Source organism: Vigna umbellata, chromosome 5 (genome assembly GCF_029865625.1).
Source record: "Vigna umbellata cultivar VRB3 chromosome 5, Vumbellata_1.0, whole genome shotgun sequence".
NCBI classification, from domain to species: domain Eukaryota; kingdom Viridiplantae; phylum Streptophyta; class Magnoliopsida; order Fabales; family Fabaceae; genus Vigna; species Vigna umbellata.
The window spans coordinates 70965090-70991663 of NC_142169.1; the positions used below are offsets into that span (position 1 = coordinate 70965090).

Genomic DNA, 26574 nt, shown 5'->3' on the forward strand with positions numbered 1-26574 from the left:
AATTAGCAACTACATAGATCCAATCAGAAAAGTGCAAGCTTGAGTTTAACATCAGAGCCGAGCGATTACTCTCTAGATCACCCTTATCTTTCATTTTGGTTACAATGCTCTTTCTCCAATATTAGTTATGTCACCCACAACCCACTTTCAGGCATGTTAATTTCAAATTCTACTCCTGGCTTCCTTACTTGAATCAAGTAGGAAAATTCGAATTGATAGGCATTTAAATACAACAAATCTATTATCAGAGGGATTTATGTGAAAAATACTACCCGTTTAAATCGAAAAAGATTAACAATGTCCCAATTTTGCGAGGTCAATAACATCAGAATCGTTGAACTAATCCGAGATAGAACTTCGTCCAAATTTGTACCAAGTCTTCCAAGAAAAAAATTCTTGGGGATGTCGGCGTCAGCTGAAAGATGAACAGCCGGGTAGGACATAACTTTAACTACGTAACTTAGAGTATAATTTAACACTTGCGCTGAAGGCAGCAATTCACATAATTGACAATATAATCAAGAACAGGTAATGTCACAGCTAAGTTATGCTGAGAAATGCAACACCATACTGTACAACGATATTTTAGACGTAAATCACTATCCACACACTTATAACACCCTCAAGACCCTTATATATCCTTAGTAACACACCATCAATGGTATTTAAGTGTCTGAGCTCTACAAGAAGAAACTTAATTGTCAACAAAGACCGAAGACTTCCATGGAGTGTTGCTTCGAAGTAGTGAGCAAAGATGGTCCAAAAACTTCCAAGGATCATTTCATGCGCCCAATTGTATTTGGCGGACTTCTAATCGACAGGAACTAAGGACACAGGTACACATTACCTCGAATAGGGGTTTGTACTTATAGGAACTAAGGAAACATATACACAATACCCTGGATTTATATTTACACTAAATCCACTCAGATTAATTGTGTATAAACCCAGACTATGGTCATCCAGGTGAACTTGCCAAGGTTGGCAAATCTATCCATATTTCTTCAAACAAACAACTCGTAACTGGACACCAGGCCATTGTTCTCATCTCGATATTACCAGGAGCCATCTTCAATGAAGTAATGTCTGAATATTTTTAGCCAAATCAAATGCATCACGGTACTCTCCTCTCTTGTATTGTAAAAGAATTTTTTTAACCACACACTCATTTACTTGTAAGAATCTGTCAACTAAAAAGAGACAGAATCCAGCAGCTACCAAATGGATGCTCCAAATCTGTATGTCAGCAAGCTTACCACTGCAAGGGAAAATCATCAACCTTGACAATGTAAATAAAAGTAAAAAATAGAAAATCTTCAACTAACATCAACATTTGAACAAAACGAAAAAAATTTCTTCATCTAACATCAGCACTTGAAAACAAAACGAATATTACATGTTGGGGTTAGGAAACAACATATTCCAATCATTACAATATTTACAACTTCCAGGGATGGTCCCAAAGCGAAGGACCCACTACAAAAAAAAGAAATGAATATACCAAATCTTATGAAGCTACATCATGAAACCACATTAAAGAAAGCCAAGCCAGAAAGATATACCCACCCATATTTATATGAAACGAACAAAAAACCAATATTTAACAAAAAGACATTAATGTGAATAACTAAAATTATCATACCCCTGTTCCTGAAGACTCTTTGCTATGCGAAGGTACAGGGAAGATCATTGTGCAAAGCCTTATGCCATGCATATATAAAGAGGCTTTTTTGAATTCAACCCCTGACCAAGTGGTGACCCAGACACAACTTAATCTTTGTGCCAAGGCTTACTACTCTCAATGTAAATAACTACATATTGAAGAGAAAATTGTTTGTGATAGTAAACATCACAGGAAAGCAATGATGAGTAGCTCTACAATAATATCAGCTCAAATAATATTCTATAATGCCAGACCAAGAGAAATTTCAAAAACCCAAAAAATACGAACTAGGTGACCCTTAAGATTGGCTAATCAACAAGCATATGCTCTATGCAACAACAGCCTTGATAAAGGGAATTTGTCTCACCAATAAAAATACTCTAGGTACCAGAACTTGCTTTTTGAACCCAAACTTGTTTCTGCAATTTAGAAAAGAAATCTTAATCAACTACGGAACCAGAAAAGAGTATGATTTGTATCCCCATGTAGAAATCAAATTTAGGTACCTCGTTGGAACCATAAGTAGTGGTACCAGATCTTCTAGGATGCTTCCCGTCACTTGAAACTGAATAGCTATCAACATCCTTTACCCCATGTGTTGGTCCACGGCGACCAAAATGCTTATTGAAGCCTTAATAGGAGCAATAAGTAAATTCTTAAATAAAAACCACCCTGAATGAAGCATAAAAATATCTTGAGATTTTGTTTTTCAAAGCCAGAAACCAACCATTTTCTGATGAATGACTGGTACGGACACCTCCAAGAGATTTTACCTCCCCACTTCTTGCATTTGGCATGTCATGTTTCAAATCTGCGCTTCTTCCTGATTCATATAAGTGAAAAATTCAACTTCTGAAGATGTAAGCAATTTGGCCACAAGTTATATTATGTGCATCATAGAACCCCTCAAATAACTAGAGTCTTTGAAAGAAGGAAAAGAGTGGCTTCGCACAGGTTAGAAATCAGAGGAACAGGAGTCTCTAGGTGGGGGTGGGGATATAACTAACTGCTGAGATGGAAGGCATGGGTACTGGGAGGTAAGAGTAGGATGTGGGTGTAAACAGGTATCAAGGGAAGTGAACGGCTGGAATTAGTTGGAAAATTGGGAGAGACAAGGCCTCTAGAAGTGCGAAGAGATTTCACCCCTTCTGTTTCTGCATTTCTATATTTTCCATTGTTATTAAGATATCTAGGTCCTGATATCTTACACCGGCCTGACCCCATTTCAGTTCAACCAAAGGCGGTGTTCATTATCCATAAGGGTGTATTTGGGTTAAAGAGTAAATTTGAGAAGGTGGAAAAAGGAAATGAAGGAAAAAAGAGTGAAAAGTGTTGTTTGGATTGAGAGAAAATGAGTAGATTTTAGTGAAAAGTTTGGAATAGGTGTGATTGATGTGACTAATTTTTTTTTAATAATATTATATTTATTACTTATTTTATTATAATAAATAAAAACTTAAATCAATGAAGAGAAAGATAATTGTTTTGTTAATAGTTATTATTTATTATTTTAATATTATTTTAAAATTATTACTATAATTACTATAATAAGAAAATATTTTTTAAAATTATCATTATTAAATATTTCTTTTCAATTTATATTTTTTTCTTCAAGATTGATGACTTTCTGCGCAATTCTTGGCATGTTGCTAAGGAAACATTTCTTTTTAAACAGTAAAAGTTTTATGTTTTTTCTATCAAATCCATATTAATTTTTGTGCCATTTCGAGGCTTCCTTCCTAACTTTCTCCGACTACATACAGTGCATCACTATGTCAATCGAATGTATATTTAGCTGAAATGCTTTTTAATCTCCCCCCTTTTTACAACATAAAGGATAATTAGCAATTGCCAAAAACAAAATCATAGCTTTAGAATAAAACATGTACCTTCAAAAGGATCTACTTGTGAGGAAGCAGCAGATGAGACAGACTCATCAGCACCATTGGAACTTGTCCAAACACCACGATCTGGTCTATCTTTATGTCTAGTATGTCTCTCCTGCCTCTCGCTAGATACATGTGAATCATGCACACCAATCTTATTCTCTGATATACCATTCATGCCCTTCAGAATTGGTTGCACGTGTACGGGCCGAGGGGATTGTTTTTCTTTTTCTAGATTAGATGTTTGGATTTGATGCTCTGCCCTGGAAGATTGGCTTTGACGCAACTCCTTTTTTGAAAGTATACTTCTGATAATCCTTCCACTACCTTCATGCCTCTGATTCTGCTTTAAAACTGTTGCACCAACAATTTCTTTGGCCGAAGATGTTACATTGTGATGCTGTGACATGCTATCTAAATCGGATACCTGCACAATAAAAACAAACAAAAGGAAATAGACTCTTAGGAGAATAGTAGTTATAAGCATGATCCACCAATGACACTGGCAATGAACTAAAATACAATCCACATCCAAATTATAGCGAACTATTGATTCACCATGCAACAATAAGACAGTATATTACATAAACAAATCCTGGAAATCAACCACATTAGCAAGTAGTATCATTATTCGTATTAAATCTGTTGCATAATTATACTTTCACTTCTTTCATAATGCTTCTCTAAAGCACACTGATCTTCACATTTATTATGAGGATCGTAATGTCATATTGAAAACCAATAGCATATTATTAGATCTTGATCTGTCTGATTGCCTCTCCACTCACCAATAGGATGATTTAAGTATTAATCTCATCAGAAAATTTGCATATCGATTAAGAATAAAATTAATCGAAAGTGCAACTCAACCTCATTAAAGCAAAACTTTCACAAAATCAATTGATGGACAAGATGGCAGCACCAACAAGTCAACAACATTGAAAACACCAGAATAAATAAACAAAATATTCAAGAAAAAGGGACATAAGAGGAATGAGATAAGAAAGTGATAAATTATCAATCTAATAAAGACAATTAACAACTATACAATCGGCTTAAGTCAGTGCTGTGCATTATTGGTACATGTCAACAATCAGAAATAGAGCAACTTCTCACAACCAAGTAAATAGTAAACTAAACTAAGAGATTCTATATAAATCTTTAACACAACATGTGCTACATAGATTGCGAATAAAATTGAATTGTGAAGATATAAATCATAAGCTTACAGCAATTATTTCTCTTTCTTTCCCTTTAAGCAGCAGTAATTTTTTTTTTCCAGCATCATTATTTCCAGAAACTCCTGATAAAATGGACAAAAGTATAAAGAAAATAAAGTAAATCAAAAGTGTATATTTAAATGTTTGCCTCCACCTCATAAAATAAAGAGAATAAAAAAAATAACACATGAAGTTTTGAACAAAACATCAACCCTACCATTCTCATCAAGGGTTTGTTTTCCATCTGAAGGGGCCATGTTTGAAGCTTTACTTGAAATATGCTGATCACCTTGGCTAGGAACCAAAGTATAAATTGATCTGTCTTTTATAGTAGCATTTTTCCCTGGGTGCCTGGCAACATACTGACCATCATGAAAGCAAGAGTCAGGAATGATAAAACACACGACTAAGAGCAAAATGTTCTATTCCAACTAGATAAGTATCAAATACTATGCTGTTTTGAAAAGTATATAACCATTATTATTATTATTATTATTATTATTATTATTATTATTATTATTATTATACTTGAGACTAAAAACTGATAAAATTATATTCTTGAGGGCTTGACAGATCCCTCTCATTCTCTTCTATATATATTGAAAAAGCAAGAGTACATGGAACACCAAGAGTCTGCACTAGACCTCTAGGTACAGAACTAGGTACTACTCATTACTGGTCTAACAGACTAGCCTTAATGATGATATGTAACAGTAATTATTCTAACACTCCCCCTCAAGCTGGAGCATACAGATTGTATGTACCAAGCTTGGAACAAATAAACTCAATCCGAAGTCCCCTTAATGACTTGGTCAACACATCTGCAAGTTGGTCATTTGATCCAACAAACTCGGTACATATTTCTTTTGACAATAACTTTTCCCGAACAAAATGACAATCAATTTCTATATGTTTAGTTCTCTCGTGAAACACTCGATTTGATGCACTTGAGATAAAAATATGTTCTTGAGGGCTTGAAAGACACCTCTCATGTTCTGTTATTTATATAGATAAAGAGTTGATACGATAGAGAGATAGAAGGTCAAGTCTGTACTAGACTGCTAGATACAATGATTAGAGATAACCCAACACACTACCCCCTATTTTAGTCCTACTCACTACACTAACAAGTAGACTTAGTAATTATTCTAACACTCCCCCTCAAGCTGCAGCATACAGATTGTATGTACCAAGCTTGAAACAAATAAACTCGATCCGAGGTCCCCTTAATGACTTAGTCAACACATCTGCGAGTTGGTCATTTGATCCAACAAACTAGGTACATATTTCTTTTGACAATAACTTTTCCCGAACAAAATGACAATCAATTTTTATATGCTTAGTCCTCTCGTAAAACACTGGATGTGATGCAATGTGAAGAGCAGCTTGGTTATCACAATACATCTTCATATTCTGGATGTCACAGAAGCTAAGCTCTTGAAGGAACTGTTTCACCCATATAAGTTCACATGTTAGTGACGCCATTGCCCTATATTCAGCTTCTGCCGTTGATCGAGCCACTACATTTTGTTTCTTACTTTTCCATGAGATGATGTTTCCTCCAAGGAAAACACAATATCCATTAGTAGATCGTCTATCAATAGGAGAATCTGCCCAATCGGCATCACAATATCTTGATACCTGAAGGCTTCCTTTTTCTTCATATAACAGCCCTTGCCCGGGAGCCTTTTTCAGATACCTTAGAATGCGAATGATAGCATTCCAATGGCCAACACATGGAGCTTGCATGAACTGACTAACCACCCCAACAGCAAAAGATAGATTTGGTCTTGTAATAGTGAGATAGATTAGTTTTCCAACTAGCCTCCTATATCTCTCCGGGTCAGAGAAAAACTCACCTTCTATTGTTAATTTTTTATTTTGGTCCATGGGACTCTCAACCGGTCTACAATCAATCATGCCTGTTTCTTGCAAAATATCCAGAGCATACTTCCTTTGGGAGATTACAACTCCATCTTTTGACTGAGCTACTTCAATGCCTAAGAAGTATTTGAGGCTTCCAAGATCCTTGGTTTGGAAATGTCTACACAAGTACTCTTTCAATTGAGATATTCCAGCAGTATCATTCCCTGTAATAACGATATCATCAACATATACAATTGAGTAAACACATTTCCCGAGAGACGAGTGATAATAAAAGACTGAATGATCTGCTTCACTGCGTTTTAGCCCAAATTTCTGAACAATGGAGCTGAATTTTCCAAACCAAGCACGTGGTGATTGCTTGAGCTCATATAGAGATCGGTGCAATTTGCAAACCATACCAGACTCCCCCTGAGCAACAAACCCAGGAGGTTGCTCCATATAAACTTCCTCCTCAAGATCACCATGGAGAAAGACATTCTTGATATCCAATTGATGAAGTGGCTAATGACGAATTGCTGCCATTGCAAAGAATAGACGAATGGTAGTCATCTTGACCACGGGAGAAAATGTGTCACAATAATCAAGGCCATACACCTGAGTGTACCCTTTTGCAACTAGCCGGGCTTTGAGCCGATCAATGTCACCATTAGGGCCAACTTTAATTGTAAAGACCCATCGACAACCAACAGCCTTTTTGCTCAGGGGAAGTGGCACAAGCTCCCAAGTATTACTGTGGTCAAGAGCCTGCATTTCAGCAATCATGGCTTGTCACCATCCAGGATGATCAAGTGCTTCTTTCACATTTTTGGGTATAACCACAGAGGACACAGAGGATAAAAGGGAATAAAAGGAGGACGACAATCTGTGATAGCTAAGAAAATTATAAATGGGATGAGGGTTTCAAGTGGAACAAGTACCTTTTTTGAGAGCAATGGGCCAACCAGAATCATCTTCACCAGGAGGCGTGGCAGGAGGTGATGAGGGAGAAGAATCTCAAGGAGGAGATCCACCATTTTCTAGAAGAGGACTACCCATCGGGGTACTGTGTCGGAAGATATCAATATGTGGAAAGGAAGGTTCGGGAGGACCTTGAGCATGACTTGGATTGACAGTGACATTAGAGATATTGGACTCAACTACTGGAAGAGGAAGGACCTGTTAGAGGATATGGACATCTTGAACAGATGGAGAGAAGAAAGGTGTTTGTTCAAAGAATGTAACATTGGCAGACATGTAGTACTTCTTGGTTTCAGGAGAGTAACACCGGTACCCTTTTTGAAGCCGAGAATAGCCCGAAAAGACACATTTGATCGCACGAGCGGAGAGCTTGTCTAGTCCCGGAGACATGTCGTGAACAAAACATACACAACCAAAAGCTCGAGGAGTGGTATGAAAGAGAGGATCATTGGGAAAGAGAATGGAGAAAGGGACTTTATTATTGAGAGAGGAGGAGGGCATCCTATTAATAAGAAAACAGGCAGTTAAGATGGCATCCCCCAGTGATGAACAGGTATATGGGCACCAAGCAAAAGGGTACGAGCAATTTCAACTAAGTGCTTATTTTTTCTTTCGACTATACCATTTTGATGGGGTGTATGAGGACAAGTGGACTGATGCAAAATACCATGGGAGCTAAGGATTGCAGAAAAATTGGATGAGGAATACTCTTTAGCATTACCACTTCTTAAGATTTTAATCACTTGACCAAATTTGTTCTTGATTTCATTCAAAAAGGATGTGAAGATAGGTAACAATTCAACGCGATCTTTCATTAGATAAACCCAAGTACATCTAGAATACTCATCAATAAAGGTAACAAAGTACCTAAAACCAAAAGAAGAGACATGACTAGGTCCCTGGACATCAGAATGAATAATAGAAAAACTAGAATTACACATTGATTGAGACTTTTTAGCAAAGATAGATCTAACATGTTTTCCTAGTTGACAAGACTCACATTCTAAAGTCTGAAGACCACTATGTTCAGGACACATCTTTTTTAAATTTGACAAGGGTGGCCAAATCGATCATGTAACACTTTAGGGGGAAGAGCTCCAACACAGGATACCCGTGGACGAGATCCAAAATGGTATAAACCTCCAGCTTCATATCCTTCTCCAATCTGTCTCCCCGAGCCACGCTCCTGTATAACAAAAGATTTTGAATTGAAAGTTATTGAACAATGTAACATTTTGGTTAACTGACTTAAGGAAATTAAATTGAATTGACAATTAGGGACAAAAAGAACAAATTTCAGAGGTAGAGAGGGAGACATGGAGACTTGACTGACTCCCTTTGAACAAGTATTAGAGCCATTTGCAAGAGTAATGAAATGGGGTTTTTCTTGGAGGGAAAGGGTTGAGAACAATGAGGTATTACCAGAGATGTGATCAGAAGCACCCGAGTCAATTACCCATGAATTTTGACCTTCCATGGATTGAGAAATGCAAGTTGTGGATGTACTTGGGGATTGAGATGATTGCGCCAAGCTGTTAGACTTTAATCGCAGATACTCTTGATACTCTTCCTCGGTGAACTTGGAGTTGGAAGTGGGAGTTTCAACCTTAGAAATATTGGCTGTTTTTGAAGGAAAACCATGCAAGAAGTAGCAGTTTTCTTGGGTGTGACCCATCCTCTTACAGTAAGTGCACTGTGGACGTCCCCTACCTCCACGTCCTCCTCCTCTAGTGCCTCGTCCTCCTCTTTCCCGCGTAGCAACCATGACAGATGGTTCCATTGTTTGAGGAGCTTCCTGAGATTGAGGCACTGGAACACGAAGAAGACGTGTGGTCAAGGCTTCCAAGGAAGGGACCTCATGACTTGTCAGAAGTTGATCTCTGATATGATGATATGATTCAAATTAGGGTGTAAAGCACGGAGGATCATCACCATATAATACTTGTCAAGCTTCTTCTTGATGTCTTCCGAAGATTCCACTTCCAAGAACATTCTCAACTCTTCCACAGCTGCTTGGGCTTCAGTCATGAAGGAGACCAGATCATGGTCTGTCATTTTGAGACATGCAAGCTTGTTTGTTGTATCATAGAGACGTTGAATATCATTAGCATAAATGCTTTGAGCTTTCTTCCAAAAAGAGTGACATGTTTTGAAGGCTCTAAGAGATATCAAAAGTCGGGGTTCCACAGATTGCCACAATAGGGCACACAATTGGAAATCTGCTTGTTCCATTATTCAGCTTTTTCAGACGGTACTTGGCTTCCATCCTGCTCAAGGTGGACATAATGTCCTTGACCGAGAAACCACATTTCCACGGCAGCAGACCAAGAGAGGTAATTCTTTCTGTTTAGCTTTTCGAAAGTAATTGAGGGACTTCCAGAGAAAGAAAGAACACTTCCAGACGCCATTGTTGATAAAAATAAGAGAGGAACCAGAAAGGAGCCAGAAAACCGAGAGGAACTAGAAAACCCTAGGGGTTTCTTAGGGTTTTCTTCAAGGGGAACTTCTGGACCTCACTAAAGCAGGGTTTTAAGGGGCAGAGCAGAGAGGGGAGGTCCAGGCGACGACTATGGAGGTGTCGTGGTGACGGACAGTGACGGCAAATGGCGGCGGACGGTGGCGGACAGATGCATGATGGCAGAGAACCAAGTTGAAGAGCTTCAAACTGCAGTTGACAGCTGCATACAGTGGCAAGACAACCGCGGACGACGGCAATGGGCACCAGACAGATGCAAACAGCAATGACAATGCTGGTGGACCACTTTAGGACAGAAACCAGAGCAGGATGAACCTAGGTTCTTCTATTGGAGCAAAAAGTAGCTGAAGTTCTTAATCTTATATGGCAGTGAGGCAGCCAGAAAAAGTGTATTAAGAGCCCAAAACGAGTTCTATTGTTAGAGATGCTCTAAGGGTACCAGTTCAAGGTTTAATGGTCCAATTGTAGTATAATATTTAATATTTAAATAATATTTTTTAAATTTTAGTGTAACTTTTAACAATGTTATACCAACATACTATGTCCAGAAAATATGCATCGGTATTGTTAGCATCATCATAATAATAATAACATAAAGACATGGTTTTATTAGCTGGCCTAAAAAATTACGAGGGATTTTATATATCTGCATTTGGCTGGATTCTAATAGTCATCCATCCACAATTCCAATACATTTTCAAACCAACAGTACTGACACTGATTAAACAAACGACAGTAAGGAATGAAGTAAACAGTGTGGTTTCTATAATTGCTTCACAGTTATTAAGTAAAAGAAAACTGTTGCATATGTCGTTCTGTCTCAGTAGGCTGTCCCATGTACACATAACCCAAGTCTAAAACCTTCCATTCATTCTTCGATGGATATTTGTGGATTTAAGGTCATCTCTCTTAATTTTACCCTTAATCTGTGTTGATGTATGAACATCTTACTGACATTGAAAGGTATTTACAAGATTAACAAGCTTGTGTTGTGAGGCATGCACTCAGCAGAAGTAAAGCCCATTTTGGTTTGATTATATTCCACAACAGTACTGGGCCTAGGGAAGGATATGGCAATGGAGTGAAAGTAAAGCACCACACCAGGTACTCTAATAACTGTAAATTACTGGTGTTCTAAAACAGGAAATGAACATCCTTCAAGTTAAGTATTGCTAAACTGGCCAACTCTGCTGAAACACTGGTTCAAGACAGGTCTTACTAGTTAAAGACCGCTTTATTTATAAAGTGGTTTTGAGGTTATTCCTAACAGGATACCAAGCCGGTTCCATTTTAATAATCATGCAGATACTTAACTATATTTAACTTTCCTCTTCAAAAAGTGCACAATACCAAAGTAGCAGAAACCCTCTTCTTTCCGGAACCTCGTCTTGATGTGCCAGAACTAGGACTCCCATTTGATGAAGTGCCTCTTCGACTCACTTTGCCATTGGATAACGACCTCTGCACACATATCATGCACATTAGATAAGCAAGATCCCAGTAAAGTGCTAATAGATAAAACAGGATAAGGATATTTACAAGGGACTTGCTCTCATCATCACACATGCGTGAGTTGACAAATACATGTTCCCAAAAAAGCTAATATAATGACAAGGGACAATCAAATAAGCTTTGAGATTTCAAAAGTTGTTCACAAAAAAAAATACCCGAGGTCCCTTGGCAGCTCTTTTCTGGCGCACAAAATCCATCAGTGGTGTACTTATAGGAATATCTTTTGCAGCACCTGGTAAAGCACGTAAACCCAGTAAGTAACAAATGGGGGAAAATAGTATTTTGTGCCCATTATATGTCTGCATGGTTTTAAGTCCTAAAACTTTCAAACTTAAAATTTACTGTGAAGCCGTGTATGCATGGTTTTAAGTCTCAACTTTCAAACATAAAATATACTTTGTATCCATTTTGCGTATATTTAGGTCTCAAAACTTTCAAACTTAAAATTTACAGGGTATCTTCTGCATTAGTTGACTAACCAGATCGTTCTGCTTCTCTCTTCTCCAATTGTATCTCAGCGCTGGGAAGATTCTCAACAGGCTTGGAAAGTAGTTCAAGAAACTCCAGATACTCAGAATCTAGATGTTCATCATGGAAAGGCTTACATTTATCAAAAGGAAAAGACTATAATCTATTGAGATGCATATAATTCCTATGGAGATACTCCAGATACGTTCATATAATTCCTATTGAGATAAACATATCCACTACAATTTACTTAAACCATTATCCAAGTGGTACCTTTATATATGGTCCCATCACGACCATCCTTTTTAGACCACTGTCTTGGAACGCGTTGGGAAGGAGCATATTCAACAATAACTTTGAACTGAGATCCTAGGAAGCAACAAAGGTGAAACAGAGAACCACATTCAGTATCTATTATCCAATTCTCATTGTTTCATGCAGAAAATATGTAAAATGCATAAAATATACTTGTGAAAGTCTTGATATTCCAAAGGCTGAAAACATATATTTCTTGCCATGAAAAACCTAAATGAAAACATATATCGAATACTGAACTACAGGGCAACAAAAACCAAACCGTGGCATTGGCCAAATTCGATAATTGATTGCAAGAACGACAAAGATAACAGCTTCAGCAAGATCTTAAGCATGCCTAGTAAACCACTTCACATGATTTCATTGATTACCCTTTTCATTCACAAAGACGTGTCCATTAAAGAACTCCGCAAACAGTATAACGTCATCTGGCCTCTTGAAGTCAATGTAGGCTCTAGAATATGATATATGCTTCTGGCTGAAAAATCCATACAAAAGAATCATAACATAAAGTCAAAAAGGATTTTCTTGACATATTATTGAACAGAATATCTAAATTGTAAACATCGACGCCCAAATCGCATTACAGATGTTCACTTATAATCATAATAATAACTACCAGTTAAATGATATTCCCCGTAGAAAAGACAAAGTTAATACATAGTTTATGCTATTATAACAATTATATAGAATCCGGTAGGCAAAACCATACGTACCCTAGCCTAGCCTATCCAAGCCTAGGCACGGTCAATTGACTACTGTGATAAAAAGCAGCACGCAATGAAATATATATGAAGAAAAAACGAAGCCGAATGCGAATGGAGGGATAGAAATTAATGTCACCTGATTTTGCCAGGACGGAAAGAAAACCAGTTGTAGCGGTCAGCGAAGGCGGCATCAATTTGGGCCAAAAGCGCGGCCTCAGAAAGAGAGGGCGGCAAGTGACGCAGCACCACCTTCGTCCGATCCAACGCACCCTTCATGCCAAAACCCTATCCTCACCGCACACTCTTACAGTTACAGTTACCACTTGTCTATCAAATAATCAATCAATCAACCAATCAAGGAGTGCGCGAACGACAATCTCGATAGGATTACATCTTCTCCACTGTTTCAGATTGAGAGGATCAACTCAGCGAAAACGTATGCCCTAATTCCAAAGAAAACCCCCAAATTGCCATGCACTCAAAGAAAACAAGACAGAAGAAGGGTTTGCGTGCGTTTGGAAGGGTGTCAAATTAATTTAAAAGCATATACGGTTGCGTTTTGCGTTTTGTGTTTTGCGTTTTGCGTTTTCTACTTCTGACTTCGGGTGCCCTCTTGGAAGTTTAAGAGAATTATGCCTCCTCCATTTTCGAATAATATCATTTTAATATTAAATTAAAACATAAATGTTTTTCATAAAATTATTTCAGTTGCTACAATAATATTAAATTAAAACATAAATGTTTTTCATAAAATTATTTCAGTTGCTACAATCTAATTATATGCTCCTTTCATACGTTTTTATTGGATAATAAATTATTTATAATTATAATATTCTCTAATATAAACTTAAAACTATATTTTATTACTCGTACTCAAGATTTCCACATGCTTTATTCCAGAAGAAGATAGCGTCTTTATAAATACATTTTTACGTCAACAAAAGAAATATATATGGTTAATATGTGATCAGTGTTTTATTAATTGTTTAAAGTCGTAATTTAATGTTATTTTAGATCATTATTGAGAGAGTGTATATATAATCGTAAATGAAATCACGACACAAGTAAGGTATAATGTCATGTTTTTTAAAATATTAAAATAAATTCATTAGCCATGAAAATTAATTCATTAAGAAAAATCATACTGTATATATTGTCTTTGGATTGAATATTTCATAACTTGTTGTATTTAGATTTAATTGTGTGTATTTATTTGATTTGATTGGTAGTTGTTTGGAGGAAATCGTGTTTTAATGTCATGATATAATTATGCTTTTTAATGTCATGATATAATTATTTAAAAAATCGTGTTTTAAAATTAATCATGTTTTTAAGACATACAAATTCCATTATTTCAAGAATAAAAATTTAAAATATAAATAGAATATTTATAAATAAGTTTTATTATTTTAAAACCACTCTTATTTTTTAAAACACTTTTTTCAATAATTTTTTTCTTTTTTTTTTAGATTTTTCAATCATTTGTTTATTTTTTAAAATGTTAAAGCTACGGTGACTTTTAAAATGAACTTTTCATTTATGTTTAATCAATTTTTTTAATATAGTAGATTATTATTTTTAGTGAGTTTCTTTTATGCATCTTGATCGTCGTTGTTCAAATGTAATTTGAGTTTTATATAAGAGTTTTTATTGATTAGCGTTTCTAATGTGTCCTAATTGTGTTTGTGTTGCTCCACGTTATGATTAAATGCACAAAATTTGCGAATGTTTTTGCATTGAGTGATATCAAGATATTGCAGAGCACCATCATTAATTGCAAATCTGAAGCATTTTTGCTTGAGGTTGTTAGGCACCATAAAGTGTCATTGAACACACATTTTTACAAGAAAAATGGTGTTCAACGTTGTTGTTAAACGTCACCTTTTGCGAAAGGTTTATCGTTGAGCGTTATATTGTATGCTAGAATTTTCTTTTGCTTTGGCTTGTTTTAGATATATTTACTGTGGATTTTATGCATGTTTATTTGTAAGGAATTTACACGGAGGGAATCCTACTGAATGCGTTTTATCATGTTTGTGTAGCCATCCTAAATCGTACTAATAATTTATATTTATGTAAAGGATAATGTTTAGATAGTGAGAATCACAAAAAGGTTTTGTGATAAGGATGACCCCAAAGTTCTCATGACCGTGATAGAGATTAACATTGCATTTGTTAGCTCGATAGAATAGCTCAGTAAAGTAGTATTTTGTCACAAAGCGCATGATTTTAATAGTCGAACTCAAGACACGTATTTGGATAAATAGAGTCTAATAAGAGTCTTTAAATGTCATATGCTTGTTTTTGTGAATGAATGATGTGTGATGATGAATCTTTGTCTATTTTATGACTATTATTTATGTATATTAGCTTATCCATTTAATATTGTGTGTTGTATTATATGAAGTATATCGATCGGAATTGATTGTCAATGACCAGGTACTAATAGGTCAGATTGTCTTACGCTCTACAGATATACGACATTAGCTAATGGTTAATCAATGGACGTGGTTGTCGGAAGCCTTATAAGTAGACAACGGACGTTCAGGTACAATCATCATTTTCTATCCTAGTAAAATATAGACTTCTTTATGAAACATATCTGACTTGAGCGTAGGAGTGTCTTCTGCAGGTCAACAACCCATTTGAGTGGACCGCGTTCTCGAAGATTATTGAAAATCAAAAGAGAGCAGAGCAAGGAAGGACGACCGACCCTCGGACCAATTCGAAATATTTTGGCGCCCACCATGGGATCGAGCGGCATCCCCATGAAGCCACCAAGAACCAGACGCGCTTGGTCTCGACATCACTACTTCGGATCAACACCAGTTTTCGCAACAAGAGTAAAAAATTTCGTAATAATTCCTAAACACATGTCTTTTATTTTGAGAATTTTCAGTAAAGTTCAACCCTACATCCAACCTTGACAGGTTATAGTTTTCATTATAATTTCCAAATTATAATATATTTGTTTAATAAATATTTTTGTGAGTAAAAATATCGTGCAAGTAAGGTACAAAAGTTGCGTTCAACCTTGTCAGGTTCTACCAATTTTTAATTTTAAATTATAAAATATTATGCACAGGATGGTTCAGACCTACGTTTAACCTTGTCAGGTTCTACCAACTCTTAATTTTAAATTATAAAATATTATGCGTTCAAAGTTGCGTTCAATCTTGTCAGGTTCTAACGACTCCTAATTTTAAATTATAAAATATTATGCACAGATGTTTTAGAGCTGCGTTCAACCTTGCTAGGTTCTAACCACTCTTAATTTTAAATTATAAAAGTTATAATATATTATGCACAGGATGGTTCATAGTTGCGTTCATCCTTGTCAGACCAACTCTTAATTTTAAATTATAAAATATTATGCACAAATGGTTCATGGCTTCATTCAACTTGTTAGGTTCTACCGACTCTTAATTTTAAATTATAAAATATTATGCACAGATGGTTCAGAGTTGCGTTCAACTTTGTCAGGTTCTAACGACTCTTAATTTTAAATTATAAAATATTATGTGCAGGAAGGTTCAGACCTCAACTTGGTCACCTGCTCGGGGGAAGTCAGAAAAATGATTTCAGAAATCCCCGCTCAACGCATGAAGTCAGAAAAATTACTCCTGCCTCAGGACCGCTCGGGGGAAGTCAGAAAAATGGCTTCAGAAATCCTCACTCAACGCAGGAAGTCAGAAAAAATGGCTTCAGAAATCCCTGCTCAACGCAGGAAGTTAGAAAAATGACTCCTGCCTTAGGACCGCTTGGGGGAAGTCAGAAAAATGGCTTCAGAAATCCCCGCTTAAAGCAGGAAGTCAGAAAAATGACTCCTGCCTCAAGCCGTTTGGGGGAAGTAAGAAAAATGACTCCTGCCTCAAGCCGTTCGGGGGAAGTCAGAAAAATGGCTTCAGAAATCCCCGCTCAACGCAGAAAGTTTGAAAAAGAACTCTTATCAGTCAACTACTCAACAGGAGTTCGTCGCTCGGTACATAGAGCAATGAAGACTTAAAGCATCAAAGATAGACTCCCTAAATACAACGTGGGCGACCTCTTTTAAAGCTCAACATAATCCCTACGCACCTCTTTTAATAAAGAGCTTGCTCGGACTTGGGAAACTTATCGGAATTGATTGTCATTAAGCAGGTGCTAATAGGTCAGATTGTCTTATGCTCTACAAATATACGACATTAATGATTAATTATTAATCAATGGACGTGGCTGTCGCAAGCCTTATAAGTAGACAACTGGTGTCCAGGTACAATCATCCTTTTATATCCTAGTAAAATATAGACCTTTTTATGAAATGACTTGAGCGTCGAAGTGTCTTCTCTAGATCAACAACTTATTGGAGTGAATCACGTTCATCTCACGACCGACCCTCAGACCAATTCAACCGAAACAGTGTGATTATGTTTTTGTTACACTATTTACGAAGATAACAAATCTAGTATAAGATGTGGATGATGCAACAACTTATATCAGGTCAATGATTAAATGTAATTTTAACTTTTAAAAAACTCAAATTTATATCGGTATAATTATATGATTGAATATACTCAATACAGACTTACATGATATTATAATATAATAATTATATGTTAATCTACTCAATAATTATCATATTTATAATATATTTATTTAATACTTTTAGATTATTAAATAAAATGTTAAACACATCAACAACAAAATTGTTAATGTTGAGTATCTTTTATTATTCAACATATTTATAATGAAAATAGTATAAGTTATTCGTGTACAGAATCTTATATTTCTTAATTTTTTATACACACATTAACAACGTTGTCATTTTATAAAGAAATGATCACTTACTAGATTAATAAAAAAATTAAATAAGAAAACTAATTAGAAAAATATAACAAAATTTGAATACTCAATAAATAAGAAAGAAAATAATAAACTATCATTTTCTTACACCAAAAGTCAAATGTTTAATATTTAATTAATGAATATTTAGTCATTAATATAATACTTAATGCCATCAGTGTAATATTAAATAAAAACAATTTTCTTTACAGAGTATTAAATATTACATTTATTGAATATAATGTAGTCATTAAAATTAATAATTAAATATACATTTATTAAATGCTTGACCTACATGCATAACAGCACATACCCGAAAAGTAATTATTTCAAGTATTAAATATAAACTGTTATCAATGATTTTATATTTAAGAAAAATTATATATTTATTAAATTAGTAATTAGAATATAAAATGCGTATAATTATTTAAAAATGAATATATGCATATTCAGACGTACATGTCAAAAGGATACTGAAAAAAATATTTATTAGTTTTAGTATTTACATATAATATATAAAACATATAAAAAGTTAATTTAAAGAAATACTTTAAAATAGAAAAATAAAATTCATGTTAGGACATATAATAAAATATATATAGTGTTTGGTTCCGTTCCGTTCCGTCTCATATTTGCTTCTTCTCCGTCTCTCTCTGGCTTTGGAGGTTTGATATAGGGATTTGGTGTGTGGCTGTGGGGTTTGCGAGACACTCACTCGGTCACTCGCTCACTCGGTCACTCACTCTGTTTTTCGTTCATTCGGTGAGTCTCTGTGTGTTGTGTTAATCTGTGTGTGTGTTTGCAGAGTGGATTAACTAGGTTTGGTTTGGTTCGGTTGCAGAGAGTGAGTGATGGGAGAGAGGATCCATGGCGGTGGGAATGGGAATGGATGCTATTTCCATTTTCCTCCTCCGCCGTCCCCTGTTCGTTCCTCTTCCTCCTCTATTCCTCCAGATCGCGAAAGGTACTTCCTTTTCCATTCTTCACTTCTTCCTCCACCCAACTCAACCGAACTCAACTCCCTCCTCCTAATCTAATCATTCCCAGATATTTCGCCGAACTGCTCGCTGAGAGGCAAAAACTTGTGCCTTTTGTACAAATTCTTCCCCAATGTACCAAGCTCTTGACTCAAGGTACGCGCCATTCCTATTCCCATTCCAATGCATCATTCCCACTCCTTTTGAGTTTTCATCAACTCCTTCTCTTCTAATACCGTATTTATGCATACATACCTTTTCTTTGATTTATGTATACGTTTACTCCTACTCCTTCATTCCTACTGTGTTGTTTTGCCTAACAGAAATCAGACGCATGTCGGGCTTTTCTCAAAGTTTTATCGATCATGAAAGACTCGAGCCAGATAGTCCATTCAGGCCCCTGGGTCAACATCCAAATACTAGACCAATGGAGTTGGAGGGATGGCCTGCTTTGCCAATAGAGGTCACTCAAACCTCTATCTGTTTTATATATATTTATATATAACGACTTTTTTGGGACTTGTTAACCTTGTATTTCCTAATTGTCTCATTGCATTTTAAAGGGTTGTTTTACACATAGAGGCAGGTATACGAAATATTATCTTTCCTGCATTGGAATGCACTAATTTTGACTTGATTTTTGAAAATATTTCATTTCCGAAACTGGCCAATTTAATGGAAGTTTGGGGCATTACATATACTCTAGATTTAACCCGTCTTGGAGGCAAATGTTGTTATATACATTAACATGTTTTGGACCAGTCCGTATGCTTGCCCATCAGCTCTTCAACCCTATTAGGGTGAATTCTTGATTGCTTTTTATCGCCAGATTCTGGCTTACTGGAATTTTAAAATGATGAATGCTTTTAGCATTTACATTTTGAAAAATGAAAATGCTCATAGGTGGGCAATTTATGTAAAGATCTCTTTTGAACTGAGAAAACTGGGTAGCAAGGAGTTTGGGTTGTTATAACAGCTTCTGGTTATAAAGAGAGATCTAAATACCAAATTCTTCTTGCAGGACAAAGCAAATCTCCAAAGGATGTCATCCTTTCAAGCGCCACCAATGGGTTGGCCTGGGACACAAGGAGTTCCATCTACTCCTATTGTGAAGAGAGTTATCAGGCTTGATGTTCCTGTAGACAAATATCCAAATGTAAGTCAAAACCTCGTTATCTCACTCCAGTTTATATCAGTTTTGTTTTTCAAATGTAATAGCTTTTAGACTCAAATCTCAGCAGTATAATTTTGTTGGCCGAATTCTGGGACCTCGAGGAAACTCATTGAAAAGAGTGGAAGCCATGACTGAATGTAGGGTTTACATCAGAGGCTGTGGCTCAGTAAAGGATTCTATTAAGGTAAAGTTGGTATGTGTAAGTAAACTTTCTATTTTCCCCACTGATATGCATAAACTGATGCGGTGAACGTTAAACATTACTTTTCACAACATTTCGCAAGTCTCAACTGGCTCTTATCCAACTCTAGTGTAGCTAGCTTCGCCTTGGTACTTTGTAATTGACTTTCTTTCCCGAACTTATACAATTTTTAAAAATATTTTTTGGATTTCTCATTACTCATACTATAGTAAGTATGATCGTCACATTTGTATGACGTTTTTCTATTTGCCCATATTTCTTTGTAGGAAGAAAAGCTTAAAGATAAGCCCGGATATGAGCACCTTAAAGAGCCATTGCATGTGTTGGTGGAGGCAGAGTTTCCTGAGGATATAATTAATTCTCGGCTGGATCATGCAGTGGCAATACTAGAAAATCTTTTGAAGCCTGTGGTATAGTTATGTTATTGTAGTTATTGCACTAATTGGGCCTTCTTTTTCTTGGTATCTTGCTAATCTTTTTTAACCCGCCAGGATGAATCCCTTGATCACTATAAGAAGCAACAGTTGAGGGAGTTGGCTATGCTTAATGGTACTTTGAGAGAGGAAAGTCCAAGCATGAGCCCAAGCATGAGCCCAAGCATGTCACCTTTCAATAGTACTGGAATGAAACGAGCCAAGACAGGAAGATGACCCACCCGGAAATTTAACGGTGGATCATACATTTTTCTAAAGTCAAGTTATTAGCATCTGATAACTCACCAGAAACACCCTTGTGCTGAGTCTCCTCAAGAAGCTTGCTGGGACTGGGAAGATAGCTGGTTTACGCCAGATTTAATTTGACGTCCATTCTTTGGCGTATTAACCGCAACAACTTTTGAGTGTCGTTTTGCTTAGTTATAGTATTAACTAATTTGCAGCTGCTACTTAGTAGCGTACACTTAGTTCAATACCTTTTAATTTTTTAGTCATTTTGCATTTATCAAATTATTAAATTACATACATGCATATAAGAGTGTTTGCAAGCATCTCTCTCTCTATATGCATGGTATTGACTGAAACTAAATAAACAAATGGAGTGTCTTTCATTATTGTGACATGATATTTGTCATTGCTGTTCAAGGATGGTCTATTAAGTTATTATTGAGTTTGCTAACGGAATTTTGTATAGTTTCATGAACTGAAATGTGAACTCAGAAGTCATGGTATTGAAGTGGTTCGACCGTGCAATTATTACTCTCAGCTTGTGCTTAGTGAAGCTGCATCTGGTGTTAAGATTTTGATTTTATGAAGAAAAGCTGCATTTGTCAATTGAACTATTGTTATAACTGTAATAGTTTGTAATTTATTATGCATGTTGAGCATAAAACATCATTTCGTCTTTTTTAATTAACTAATTTGCAGGTGCATTTAAGTAGTCACTTCAAGAAGAATAAAGTACTACTACTACGAATGACAGTTGCGATATGTACTTTGAGAACGATACTGTAATTTGATATTTTTAATATTTGTGGCGTCAGCGTTATTGATGCAGCTCATTGCGAAGAAAGAAGAGTCAAGAGATACTCTACCCCATGAACGAGCTTTTTTTTTTCATTAAACTAAATAATGACACAGTAAGATAACAGCTTTATTCATCCGTTTAAGATATTTCTTCCAACTTTTGGAATTATAAGAATTCTCCGGGAGAAATATATAATAATAGCGCAAAACTGAACCCAACTATGTTAGACGTAGCTTTACATTTGTTCAAAGTTGTGAACGCTGTCCTATGCCAAAGTTGTGAACGCCGTCCTTTGTACAACCATACATGCAATGTATACACAAGGATTATCAATTGAGATGATTGTTTGTAAGAAAATGACAAATTATAACGTACAACCATACATTCATATAATTTGGGATTGAGTTTCACAGTCATTTAATTTTTAAGTTATCGTATAATCATTTCTAGTTCTTATGGTCTAATGTACACCCCAATGTATAATTTAAAGACGGAATGCACGCGTTTTAATACGCACAATGAGAGAGTACTTTTAATCTGGATCATAGATATGAACACATACAAATTAATATTATATCCTCTCACCTCTCATGCTAAACCTTCCTTTCAATTCTTATACTCTATTTCTCAAGCTCGCACCAACGCATATACACACAGAAACATATGACATGTAAGTGTGCTAAGCTCTCAATTTTGTTATAAATACTTCACTCCTCGCCAGTGTCAAAATTCCTCCAGAACTATAATTTTTTTTTTAATATAAAAAAAATGTCAAACGTGCCATGATTTATTTCAATTGAAAGACAGAAAAAAAAGGTCTTGGCTGTCGTATGGATGATGCATTGAAGATCTTTTTCATAAATAACGCTAAAAACACGTTATGCAACACAATTCCTCTTCATCCTTCTTGCCCAGGCGATTTTAAAAAAGAAATGTCACCCATTCATGGACAACCATATATTACCAATAACATGTCAAGACTACAATATCATACATATCAACAAATTTCAGGTGTATCATACTCAAGACGACACCAGTCCAATCTCTGCAAATTAGCATTCTCCTCATCTACTATGTAGATAAATAAATATCTATTATAAAAAATCATCGAATAGCATTACAAACAATGAACTACGGTTCTTCACTCCAAGAAAGTTTTAATCCACACGTCCACCACCATCATATCCGTCTTCGGCAAGAAGCGACATTTTTTTGAAGGCAAGGCAAATGCTAACGAGTTATAAGGACACTTGTTAAGGATCGAAAAATTAAAGTACTGTATTATATTAATTGTTGTGCATTTCACCATATATATTTTGCTACTTTTTATTGTTAACAAGTGTCCTTGCACTTGTTAGCATAACTCATTTCAAAACAAATAAACTCGCATAAGCCTGCAATCAGAAGTTTTGAAAGTATTATGACATAGTTACCATATACGCGAGCTTAAAAGAAGATCACCCCCTTCAAACTCAAAATATTTAGGTGGCAATGCACGAGATCCACCTAGTAGGGTGTGTGGAGAGGATAGATGTACGCAACATCACCACTACAAGTAGATAGATGGGTTATTTTCATGATTTGAACCTAAGAAGCACAAATAAAAAACCTCGCGATTGAGCTAAGATTCCCATAAAACCCTATAATAGTTAATAATCCAACAAATAAATGAAGACATCGTAACAGGATTACTTCTAAACAAGTAATTATATGTCACTTCTAGTTCTTACATTAAAAAAGGAGGAAAAAACCCTTATGGTCCCTTATGTTCTTTATTCAATTTGATTCCTTGTTTTCCTTTTATCAAATGAATTCTTACGTTTACAAGCTTTAATGTTTGCCAAAATGTCACTTTCCATCAAATGTCCTTACTAATGTGCACACATGCCTGTTAACTCCTGAATTACAATGATTGTATGACTTGGGTGTTGTGAAGATGTTAAGATTGGCCCTTATGTTGGCCCTTATGAGTTGGGTTTAGAGCTTGATAGTTGTGTTAAGTTGGAACAGTAACAAGATGAGCTTAGAAGGAAGAATAACAGTATTCACTGTGGTAGGAGAACAACACTCAGGTAAGTGCAGTTCAGGAGATGGGAAGGTGATGAGGAAAGTCACGAGCTACGGTGGTTTCAATTAGCAGCTTTGGTAGCTTCAACGGTTTCGAGAGTAACATTACCCAACTCAATTCTATGGTTTACATTTTTCCACCACTACATTCTGATTCATCCATATAGTGAGTCATTTGCAACTACAACTTTAACACAAGGTCCATATGATCTAGTGGCCACACCTATGTTGAGACTTAGTTTAGATTCACAGAAATGTTTTTCAACATCTATTGTTGTTGTGTTGCATTGGAAGAAATGGTATAGGGAAAACATTTCGTCTGCCACTGGTTTCTCTATTCTATCATCACCTTTGCCCAAGTAGTTTATCCCTAAAATCTGTATGTACAATAATCAAATAAAGATCCCATATATAGTTTGACAACCATGTGCAACAAAGCTAAGAGCTCTGACAATGGCATTTCACAAGCTGGTTCTGTAATGATGGTTTCAGTTGTTTATGGTACTTTTTGAACAAATGACGATGGCTGCCTTGGTGGACTGGGTATGTGACAATAAAAGCTAACATAATACAGAATCAAACCCTTACATGTGCTAAGAGGTTGTTTCTATACTCAGACCCACAGCCAATCCCAAGGTCCCAGATAGAGTAATATGAGATGTTAACAATTAAATTTTAAGGGAGGGTTCTCCAAGTGCTTGGTTGTTTATTAGTCTATCTGAGTGGATCACCAGTTCAACTCGTTGAATCTTGAGCCTGAGAGCATAATTCAAGGCTGTGTTTGAGTACATGAGATTAAGTGAGGTAGACAAAAGTTATACTCAAAAGGTCACGACAGAAGGAGTGCAGTAGAAAGGCAAAAAGGTACAAATATATGCGCACATTAGCAATGCAACTGAATGCGGGGAGATGTTCGGAAGTGATTAAGTATATATTGATAGTATTAAATGTTTAATAGGAAATTATAGTAGGGATATATTGATAGTATTAAATGTTACACTTTCAAATAATTTTTTTCGCTTGGGGTTGTTTACATTTTATGAGTCAACGAATCTTTTTTCTGATAAACCTTTGAATTACCAAGAATAGAAGAACATTAAATATATTTATTTTACCATTTAATATTTTATATCAGAAAGATGTTCCAGACCATACAACAAAAGAACAAAACCTAAGTACCTTAATTGCTTTTGATATAGTTCTTGAAATCAAATTTAAGGTTTCACCTCAGACACGGTAAGTAACTCACATATTAGAGATTGGTAAAACTTCAAATTTTGATAAGGGCATGTAAAACACAAATAAGCATCTAACATATTGCACCTAAGTTTTTTTTTTATTACAAAGAGGCAGAAACTTAAAGTGCAATGTCATATAGTATATGCTTTTAATGATGTTATCCAATCCAATCAAAGTAAGAAAATTTGAGTTTCGCCAAGGTAACTCAGACAATAAAGGTTCAATTGCCATAGCAAAACTCCAATTTTGATTGGATTATATAAGACTATAGTGACACAAGGGATTGACCTATAGTTTAAACTCAATACTGAATGGTGTATGGACACTAGCAGCAGGAACATTTAAATACCCAGCAAGAGAAAGGCTTCCCGGCCACCTAGATTTGAAGGTGTAAGTGTAAAGGTTGGCAGATTTCTGGGTCATTAATCGTTAAAGGAGAAATCCCAGGCTCATTCTGATTCCGTAATACGTGTCCGCGAACAAATCTAAGGTGTTAATTAGCTCTCTCAAAACTCTTCTCTTACGATCATGAAAAGAAAAAAACTCTAAGAATGGAGAATTTACGATTTGACTTTATAGAAATACAGTTTGGGCGAGTGTAAGAAAGAGAAGAACGGTATAAATTATGATGCAATACCAATCTTGAAGATGTCGAACAGCAAAGGTCAGTCCCTTAGGCCAAGCTCAAGCTCTAACTCATCATCCTCTTCGAACAGTTTCAAAAGACGAGCGTATTGTTCTTCCCTTTTCTTCTTCCGCCAAAGTTTAAAAAGTGCAAAGGAGAACAAGGAAAACAGCACAATCCCAATTAATACAAGGACAATTATAGTACTAGGGCTTCTGGTGGCAAAATGTTCTATCTTCGTGAGATCTTTAGTAACAGGTGAGTCGTCGGAAAAACCTAGAAAACAGCCCAAAAAGGAAAAAAATAATAAGACATTTTAAGGTGGAAAAGCAGGCAATGAACTGAAATGAAATCAAAGTTGGAAATGCAACTTGACGAGAAACGGTCACACACATGCAGGCATCGAAACCATTCAGATAATGCAAAAATTTCAATCTAAGCGGGAAAATATTGTAGAATTGCATGGTCGTTTAGCATCGAAAACAGAGATGAAGAAATTGTGGGTTTCCTAAAGGCATAGATTGCAACATAGAGTAGGAATTGAATGAAAATGAAAAAGGAAAGAATTAGGTTAGGTTGAAGGAACGAACCGATAACAAAGTGCAAAGAGAAAGCAAGAAGGATGAGACTTAGCGATCGGTTTCTGGCAATTGAATTCATCTCTGAGCGATGCATGAGATTGGATGCGATTTCGGCTTATTTGCTTTCACGTGATTTTCAAATGTCTTCTCTCAACGTTGAACATTCAACATTGAAGGTTGAATCACACTTTCCCTTCTTTCCCCTTTTCTAATCTTGAAAAGAAAACATTATTTTCTTTCCTTTTCTTTTGTTATTTAAGATAAAAAAATTATTATTATTAATATTATTATCATATTATAAAATTAAGTATAAATAATTTTTATTTGTTTTATAAG

General features: G+C 35.7%; 3 protein-coding genes across 8 annotated transcripts; 1 reads left to right on the forward strand and 2 right to left on the reverse strand.

Moving 5' to 3' along the window:
• Positions 1-468: 468 nt before the first annotated feature.
• On the reverse strand, positions 469-13607 carry LOC124844144 (regulator of nonsense transcripts UPF3-like). The gene is made up of 13 exons (XM_088092077.1): positions 13228-13607; positions 12756-12862; positions 12343-12438; positions 12081-12179; positions 11757-11833; positions 11440-11550; positions 4987-5131; positions 4779-4852; positions 3553-3976; positions 2391-2486; positions 2170-2294; positions 2031-2082; positions 469-1258 (listed from the first exon to the last, which is right to left on the reverse strand). Exons 1-12 carry the CDS (start codon positions 13365-13367, stop codon positions 2044-2046), a joined length of 1533 nt encoding a protein of 510 aa, XP_087948203.1. The 5' UTR covers positions 13368-13607; the 3' UTR covers positions 469-1258; positions 2031-2043.
• Positions 13608-18537: 4930 nt separating this feature from the next.
• LOC124843546 (RNA-binding KH domain-containing protein) lies at positions 18538-21319 on the forward strand. Of its 4 annotated transcripts, none has more exons than XM_047320315.2 (8): positions 18538-18674; positions 18754-18876; positions 18960-19045; positions 19213-19352; positions 19911-20045; positions 20128-20256; positions 20532-20675; positions 20757-21319. In XM_047320315.2, exons 2-8 carry the CDS (start codon positions 18764-18766, stop codon positions 20913-20915), a joined length of 906 nt encoding a protein of 301 aa, XP_047176271.2. In that variant the 5' UTR covers positions 18538-18674; positions 18754-18763; the 3' UTR covers positions 20916-21319. The 4 variants fall into 4 exon arrangements, with proteins under 4 accessions (XP_047176271.2, XP_047176273.2, XP_047176272.2 ...); XM_047320317.2 differs by having other exon boundaries at positions 20128-20247; XM_047320316.2 differs by having other exon boundaries at positions 20131-20256.
• Positions 21320-22645: 1326 nt separating this feature from the next.
• LOC148198875 (uncharacterized) lies at positions 22646-26441 on the reverse strand. 3 transcript variants are annotated; one of them, XM_088114764.1, is made up of 3 exons: positions 26248-26441; positions 25670-25933; positions 22646-22956 (listed from the first exon to the last, which is right to left on the reverse strand). In XM_088114764.1, the coding sequence occupies exons 1-2, from the start codon at positions 26330-26332 to the stop codon at positions 25698-25700; spliced, it is 321 nt and encodes a 106-aa protein (XP_087970890.1). In that variant the 5' UTR covers positions 26333-26441; the 3' UTR covers positions 22646-22956; positions 25670-25697. The 3 variants fall into 3 exon arrangements, with proteins under 3 accessions (XP_087970890.1, XP_087970889.1, XP_087970891.1); XM_088114763.1 differs by having other exon boundaries at positions 22646-23120; positions 26248-26436; XM_088114765.1 differs by lacking the exon at positions 22646-22956 and adding an exon at positions 23127-23275.
• Positions 26442-26574: the final 133 nt, after the last annotated feature.

Excerpts from the sequence above, each read along its gene's own strand:
- LOC124844144 (XM_088092077.1), bottom strand. The coding sequence starts at position 13,367 with ATGAAGGGTGCGTTGGATCGGACGAAGGTGGTGCTGCGTCACTTGCCG. Across the intron at positions 11,834-12,080 it reads GAGAGAAGCAGAACGATCTG|GTGCTGCAAAAGATATTCCT; the intron begins GTTAGTCAACTA and ends GTGCTTTACCAG. Across the intron at positions 2,083-2,169 it reads CTACTTATGGTTCCAACGAG|AAACAAGTTTGGGTTCAAAA; the intron begins GTACCTAAATTT and ends TCTAAATTGCAG.
- LOC124843546 (XM_047320315.2), top strand. The coding sequence starts at position 18,764 with ATGGGAGAGAGGATCCATGGCGGTGGGAATGGGAATGGATGCTATTTC. Across the intron at positions 20,046-20,127 it reads CTGTAGACAAATATCCAAAT|CAGTATAATTTTGTTGGCCG; the intron begins GTAAGTCAAAAC and ends CTCAAATCTCAG. Across the intron at positions 20,257-20,531 it reads ATTCTATTAAGGTAAAGTTG|GAAGAAAAGCTTAAAGATAA; the intron begins GTATGTGTAAGT and ends ATTTCTTTGTAG.
- LOC148198875 (XM_088114764.1), bottom strand. The coding sequence starts at position 26,332 with ATGCATCGCTCAGAGATGAATTCAATTGCCAGAAACCGATCGCTAAGT. Across the intron at positions 25,934-26,247 it reads CTCTTTGCACTTTGTTATCG|GTTTTTCCGACGACTCACCT; the intron begins GTTCGTTCCTTC and ends GCTGTTTTCTAG.